At 39.0% G+C, this 7,850-nt stretch overlaps 1 protein-coding gene across 1 annotated transcript in view; it reads left to right on the top strand.

Moving 5' to 3' along the window:
- ARHGAP28 (Rho GTPase activating protein 28) overlaps window positions 1-7,850 on the top strand; it is a 293,733-nt gene that overhangs the window by 170,924 nt on the left and 114,959 nt on the right. Inside the window, exon 3 of the mRNA XM_042782071.1 lies at window positions 2,263-2,480. Coding sequence (XP_042638005.1) covers window positions 2,263-2,480 — 218 coding nt within the window. The remainder of the gene's footprint in view (window positions 1-2,262; window positions 2,481-7,850) is intronic.

Below are 7,850 nucleotides of genomic sequence, written 5' to 3'. Positions count from 1 at the left end.
CACTAATGCCGAGGATATCAATCTTTATGCGTTCCATTTCCTTTTTGACAACTTCCAATTTTCCTAGATTCATACTTCGTACATTCCATGTTCCAATGATTAATGGATGTCTGCGGCTGTTTCTCTTCAGTTTGAGTGGTGCCACATCAGCAAATGAAGGTCTTGAATATTTATACTATATTTGTAAAATTTTATCTTCAGAAATGAGAATCTAAAGCTTAAGGAAAACGTCCAAGTAAAATTCGCTCATAAGAAATATTTATTGCTTTAGATTTGGGCTGCTATTTAAGTATACCTTTTTGCATGTTCTGTATGTGCACTTTTGCATTTGACTGCTAACCAGAAGACTGGTCGTTCAAACCCACCAGCCACTCCTGGGAAGGAAGGTTGGGCAATCTACTTCTGTAGAGATACTGTCTGGGAAACCCAAGGAGGGGTCGCTGTGAGTCAAATTGACTTGAGTGACTTTGGTTTGGTTTTGAATGTTCTGTGAAATGGAAAGCTTACTAAGCTAATGAACAATAAAAACATGATATGAAATAAAATATTTACTTAGCTAAGAGATTAGACCTATCAAATACTTAGAAATCTTTGTTTATATACAAATGAAGTGATAATGTAAGAGGACTCCAGGACTCCTGACTGATGCTTTGATATGCTATTTACAAATCAGTCTAATCTGCTCTTTAAACAAACCTCATTCATGTAATGCCTGTTCAATAGCACAGTTGTGTAATGTAAGGTAAGTGTAATGAATTCTCTGTTACAGGCATTGTTATTCTCTTTTCTTTTCATTTCTGTCCATCTAGTTTACAGTCCACCAGCCACTCCTCAGAAGGAAGGTTGGACAATCTACTTGTAAAACCCAAGGAGGGGTGGCTATGAGTCAGATCCGGCCCAAGGGCAGTGAGTTTTGTTTTGGTTAGTTTATAATACCAGTTAATTCTCATTGTGATTAATTCTAAGCTTTTGAATTGGCTTTTGAATGGATTATCTGATGTTTAGGCTAAGGAGAAAGGTAAAAGGACATTTATTGAACATCTACTTTGTTCCAGGTTATTTGCCATCTGTCATAAATACGTTGATAAAATAATCCTCACAGTAACAACGCTTTTGTCATTATTACCTCCCTTTTGGAGAGAGGACACTGATGCCTAGATTTTATTATCATAAAAATTACCTAAGCCACCCAGCTAGTAAATGGTGGCACTGAGATTTCACCCTGCATTTGGGTAATTAAAAATCCTCTTGTGTTCTATTAATCTACTTTTTTTCTGTTATGGCTTTAGTTCAAATATTCATATTTTATCTTTTTTGAAAAATGAGTGTAGTCTGGCAAGGAAAATAATTTATTTAATCTTAGCACATTTCTCAATTAGCAATCTTACTCTACTAGAAAATATTTAAAAATTTGATTTCTTTAAAAATTGCAGTACAAACTTTCATTCTCACAGGACTTTTCTGTAATAACTGGGAAAAAAAGACAATTTTCCATTTACATTTAAGGTAATTACAGGTAAGGAAAGATTTGCTTCTTCCATTTAGCTATTGTGTTCTGTATGTCTTACATGGTGTTTTCCTTCCTTTCAAATTCTCCTTTATTGCTTTTCTTTTATTATCATTATTAATTTGAATTTTATAGTGGACCTTTTTGACTTCCTTCTTCTTTTCTGTATGTATTTTTTAGCTATTTTCTTAGCGACTACTTTGGGGATTGCAACTGTTGTAAACATTTAAGAAGTTAGTTTGAGTAACACCAGTTTATTTCAATAGCAAACATTCTGCTCCTATACCTTTACCCTCCCTCTTTATAGTGTTATTGTCAACAGATGACATTTTCATGCATGGTGTGCCCATTAACATAGATTTTTAATTTTTGTTTATTACCTTTTAAATCAAAGAAAAGAAGAGGAATTACAAACCAAAAGTATAATAATACTAGAGAGAGAGAGAGAGAATGAGGACCAGACGGTCTGAGTATTATAATGTGCTGACTTAAAATCGAATGCTTCTGGTCCTCAGGGAGTGATTGCTTATTTTTGCTTGTTGAGGACTTGAGCCATCCATTTGTGACTTTTCCAAACTGTTTTTCACAAAGTATGTATTCTTTGTTATGCTTATTCATTGAAGTGTCTGTTCAAAAAGACAGCCTTAATATATTGCTTAAGGCTATTTCTTGTTTTATATGCACAGACCTCCAAATACGCATGCCATCCTGTCATGCCTAATATGTTGCTTTCTCTTGATAATGTTATTTTACAGAAGGAGAACTTGAAGCAGAATGGTTGCAAGATGTGGGTTTATCAACTCTGATCTCAGGTGATGAAGAGGAAGATGGGAAAGCCTTGCTTTCTACATTGACTCGAACCCAAGCGGCTGCAGTGAAAAAGAGATATAACACCTATACCCAGACCATGAGAAAAAAGAATAAGCAGTCTGTCAGGGATGTCAGGGACATCTTTGGAGCCAGCGAATCTTCTGTAAGTAATGACTCAAGAAGTGTTCTGATTTGATTTCTTTTTGGGTGTGTGTGGTGGAGCGGGGGGAATGGAAAACCGTCTGAAAAGTCTGGTCACATTCTAGCTTTCAGAGAAACTAAGGCAGACAAACACAGTGCAAAATTTTACAATCCCTTCATTCTTGATCTCCCTGCTTCAATCTTATATCAACATTATATTTATTCCTTTCTTTGTGGATGTTGGAGAGTAATTTCTTTGGCAATGGAACAAATTTTTATGAGCAGGATATACAGAGAATTTACTTAAATATAAACTGTGAGGGAAACTCTGTGGTAGGGCAAATGAGTCCCTATGAAGTGGACCTATGTATTATAAACAAATCCAGGTGGTTTGTTTAAAATGGGGTGGTGTGGTAGAGTGGGTAGGGAAGCCTTTAGGTTTAGATAATTTAAAATGGCAAAAATGAAAGATAGCAGCATTAATAAAGAATAAAGGAGGCATCAGATATCAGATGTCTTATGAGAACTGACTGGTTGCAGTTGCAGCTTACCCTTAACACTTCATGATCACAGTTTTGCTTTTGAGACTGAGGCTGTTGGTCATGTTCTCCCTTGTTTCACTCCTAACCAGTTTGCAGTCAAGTCGACCCCATGTGTGTCAGAGTAGAACTGTACTCCAGAGTGTTTCCAGGGGATTCGTTTTTTGCAAGTAGATCTCCAGGCTTTTCTTCTGAGGGACCTCTGGATGAACTCAAACCTCCAAACTTTTGGTTAGCACTGTTGTTGCTGTTAGGTGCCATCAAGTCAGGGCTCCAACACCAGAGCACTTTAACTGTTTGCACCACCTAGGGATCCTTGTGTTACTGTTCATTCCTCCTTGCAGCCTATTCATTCATTCATTCATTCATTCATTGATACAACAAATACTTACTGAGTACTTTATCTATGCAAGGAGCTAACTACCTCAGGTTCTATGCAGATAGGATTCTTGGAACCTTGTGGGTAATAAGTATACAGAGAAAAGAATACTTGAGATTCTGCTGCAGTTACAGATAAAGAATTGCCTGAGGCAAGTCAGTTGATCACTCTGATTTAAGTTTCTTATCTGTTTAATTATAATACCAATAATGACATAAATTAAAATTTCAAGGATGTTGAGTAGAAAGCCTGGTTAAAGATAGTTTCCAATTTGAGTTAGTTTAACTCATCCATAAGGCATGTCTCTCCTTAAATATGTTAATTGTGTTGAGTAGTGGCTAGAGTGGGAGCTCTGGTAGCATAGTGGCTAAGTCACTTGACTGCTAACCAGAAGGCTTGCGGTTCAAACCCACCAGCCACTCCTCGGAAGGAAGGTTGGGCAATCCTACTTCCGTAGTGATACTGTCTCGGAAACCCAAGGAGGGGTCGCTATGACGGCACATAACAACAACAACAACAACAGTGGCTAGAGCAGCTCATGTATGCCTACTTAACCCATGATGCATCTGTGCCAGTAGTATTCCAGAATAGTGCTATTCTTTAGATCTTTCTACAATAATGAATATGTTCTATGCCAGTGCTGTTCAATATATGGTAGCCACATGTGTCTTGAAATGTGGCTAGTGTGACCATGGAACTGAACTTTTTTTTAATTGTAATTCATTTTAATTGATTTAAATTTAAATACCCACATGTGGCTTATAGCTAATGAACTGAAAAGCTTGGTTCTAGAATCTTCTGCTCTATATAGCGAAATACCTTGAGGTGTGTGAATTTTGAGTTCTGTGCTATTTGAACTTTCAATCTGGTTAACACCTGTGTTTTTCTGAATGGCAGGATTTTCTATAGCTGCAAGGGTGACTCCTACAACTTGAGGCAAGGGCTCCAGTTACAGGTGTCCTGGCCAAGATGCCTATCCCAGAAAAGGTTTACCCTGCTGGTTTAAATTCCTTGAGTCATTGGTCAGTTATCTCAAGATCATCTCTCCATAGGGTACTAAGAACTCGCCCTCCATGCTAGCTTTTCCGCTCCTGTTTTCAGCTACTTGAGACTAAAGTTTTGCTATTCTTGAATAAACTGCAGAATAGGAAAGAATCTGGAGGCTTCTCCTGAATCCTTCAGTTCCTCAAGAAAATGCCTATCTTGTCTCTTTAAGGTTCCTATAACTTTAGACTTCTGCTGACCTAAAAATTGTGCTCTTTACTTTCATTCAGACCACAAAGGGAAAATGGGCACTTAATTCATTGAATCATTAAGTGTAAAAAGAAATGAATGTTTAACTTTTCTGACAGACTGTCAGTAAACTAGGGTTTAATTACAGAAAGGGCCTAAAAAAGCAGCATTTGCAGTAGAAGAGGGGAATGGCCTGTGAGCTCTCCTGGCCCTCTGCCCTCCTCAAACTTTTTCCAGTCTTGCTGCTCAAGAACCAGTTCTAGACTGAATTGAGAATAAGGAATAAGACTGGGGAATTGGCTGTGGGATTAAAGAGGTCTTCTCTTAATGTGGTAAATGTGCATCTAAAAGTCCATGAAAACCCAGAGTTGGACACTGCTTAATTATTCAGATTATTCTTTATAAAAAATATAAAGCATCTGTGATAGTTCAGGTTGTGTGTTAACCTGGCTAGGCCATGATTCTCAGTGGTATAGCAGTTATGAGGTAGTCATTTCCCATGATTAAATTTGCTATTAGCAGCCCATCAATTGACAGGGGGTTTCCTAGGGGGTGTGGCATGCTTCCAATATATGTGGACATCCTGGCAAAGATTCTGGCTTTTTGCTCAATCTGGATCCTGCATCAGTCTTGTCATTGTCTGACCTCCAGTTCCTAGACTTGAGCAAGTGGCCTGTCATATTGCCTGCCGATCTTTGGGTTGTTGCAATCTCAGCCTACAGCCTGCTGTATTTCCTGTTGATCTTGGGTTAGTCAGCCCCTGCAGCTACAAGAGTTAGAAGAAGCCTCCGGCTTGATGTCTGACCCAGGGATGTGGGACTTGCCAGCTTCTACAACTGAACGAGCCATTTCCTTAATAAAATTTTCCTCTCTCTCTCTCTCTCTCTCTTTGTGTGTGTGTGTGTGTGTGTGTGTGTATGTATATACATACATATAAGCTTTACTAGTTTTGCTTCTGTAGACAACCCAGCCTAAGACAACATCATATAAAGCTGTTGTTGTTGTTCGGTGCCATCGAGTCAAACCTGACTCAAAGTGACCTCTCCTTGGATTTCTGAGGCTGTATCACTATGGAAGTAGATTGCCCAGCCTTCCTTCTGAGGAGAGACTGGTAGGTTTGAACCTCCAGCCTTCTGGTTAGCAGTCAAGTGCCTTAGGCACTATGCTACCAGAGCTCCCTCATATAAAGCTAGTCTTTTAAAATTGTTTTCATTTATAATATATGTTGTTGTTGTTAGGAGCTGTCAACTTGGTTTCAACTCACCGTGACCTCGTGTGCAACAGAAGGAAACACTGCTCTGTCCCACGCCATCCTCACAGTCATAGCCATGCTTGAGTCCATTGTTGCAGCCACTGTGTCAATCTATTTCATTGAGGGTCTTCCTCTTTTTGCTGATCATCTACTTCACTAAGTATGATATCCTTCTCCAGGGACCAGTCCCTCCTGATAACATGTGCAAAGTATGAGAAGTGAAGTTTCTCCATCCTTGCTTCTAAGGATCATTCTGGTTGTACTCTCTCCAAGACAGATTTGTTTATTATTCTAGCAGTCCATGGTACAGCCAATACTCTTTGCCAACACCACAATTCAAATGCATCAATTCTTCCATGTTCATCCTTATTCATTGTCCAGCTTTCACATGCATATGAAGTTATTGAAAAGATCACAGCTTGGGTTATAATATATAAAGCCTAGTAAACATCTCAGGACTCTGGTTAAGGCATTTGGCTGCTAACCAAAAGTCTGGCAGTTTGAACCCACCAGCCACTCCATAGGAGAAAGGTGAGGTAGTTTCCATAAAGATTTAGAAACCCTATGGGGCAGTTCTACTCTGTCCCATATGGTTGGTCAACATAAGTCAGAATCGACTCAATGGCAATAAATTTGGTGGGGGTTTTTAGTACTTTCTGGTAAACATCTCTGATTTTTTTCCTAAAAGCTTCAACATCCGCTTCTTCAAAGCGGGAAAAAAAAAAAAAAAAACTTGGTTGTTTCTTAGTAATGATCCTGAACATTTTCAATTTTCTTTTGAATCTGACCCAATAGACAATTCCTCTCTCCTCTGTCTGTCTTGCTTTGCCTCTCTTTGTGTTTTCTCTCTCTCTCACTGCCTGTCCCTCTGTCTCCCTTCATTATCCCCTGTCCCTGTTTTTCTTTCTGTATTTAGCATTATTTACCTAAATTAATAGAATAAGCACCTCAAATTTCTTTTGTTGCTTTCTTAGTGAAAACTTAGCATCTGAGTTTTAGAAGGAGATTTTTGCACTACCTTTGGGGGTATAAATTTGACCCCGTATAGTTATTTAGTGTGTATATAAATCCATTATTCAAAAAAAAGGTATATACTGTATTTGTTCTGTTCTTAAGATTTTTGAACAATTCAGGAACACCTTTTTACTGTAAAAATTATATATAAAACTATAGAAGTATGTGATACAGAAAAATGTGTTATTCCTGGCACTGCCAGTGACCTCTACCCCACTCTCCAGAGAGAAGCACAGTTATCAGTTTGGTGTGTGTCCTTATGAAAACTTTTCCTTTACACTCTATAAAAACCCACTGCCATTGAGTCAATTCCAACTCATAGTGACTCTATAGGATAGAGAAAACTTCACCATAGGGTTTGCAAGACTGTAAATCTTTACTGAAGCAGTGTGCCTCCCTCATCTTTCTCCCATGGAACAGCTGGTGGTTCGAACAGCCAACCTTTTGGTTAGCAGCCCAATACCTTAACCAGAGAGCCACTTAGCACTTAGCTTCTTACACCCTGTGTTGTTGTTGTTGTTGTTATGTGCCATGGGTTTGAACCACCAGCCTTCTGGTTAGCAGTCAAGTGCTTTAGCCACTATGCTACCAGAGCTCCTTTATGCCCTATGGACCTATACAAATATACTGTTGTGTGATAAAGTAGGATATATATATACATACACACAGACACACACACACACACTCCAAACTCACTGCCATCGAGTCTGCTCAAGTCACAGCAACCCCTCCTTGGGTTTCCGAGGTGGTATCTCTACAGAAGTAGATTGCCCATTCTTCCTTCCAAGGAGTGGTTGGTGGGTTTGAACCACCAGCCTTCTGGTTAGCAGTCAAATAAATGCCTTAGGCAGTATGCCACCAGAGTTTTGTTGTTGTTGTTATGTGCCGTCAAGTCAAACCTGACTCATAGCGACCCCTCCTTGGGTTTCCGAGGCAGTATCACTACGGAAGTAGGATTGCCCAACCTTCCTTCCG

The sequence above is a fragment of the Orycteropus afer genome, unplaced genomic scaffold (genome assembly GCF_000298275.1).
Source record: "Orycteropus afer afer isolate SDZICR_OR568_19922 unplaced genomic scaffold, OryAfe1.0 scaffold00234, whole genome shotgun sequence".
Lineage (NCBI taxonomy): Eukaryota > Metazoa > Chordata > Mammalia > Tubulidentata > Orycteropodidae > Orycteropus > Orycteropus afer.
This window is presented reverse-complemented; position numbering and strand designations above follow the sequence as displayed.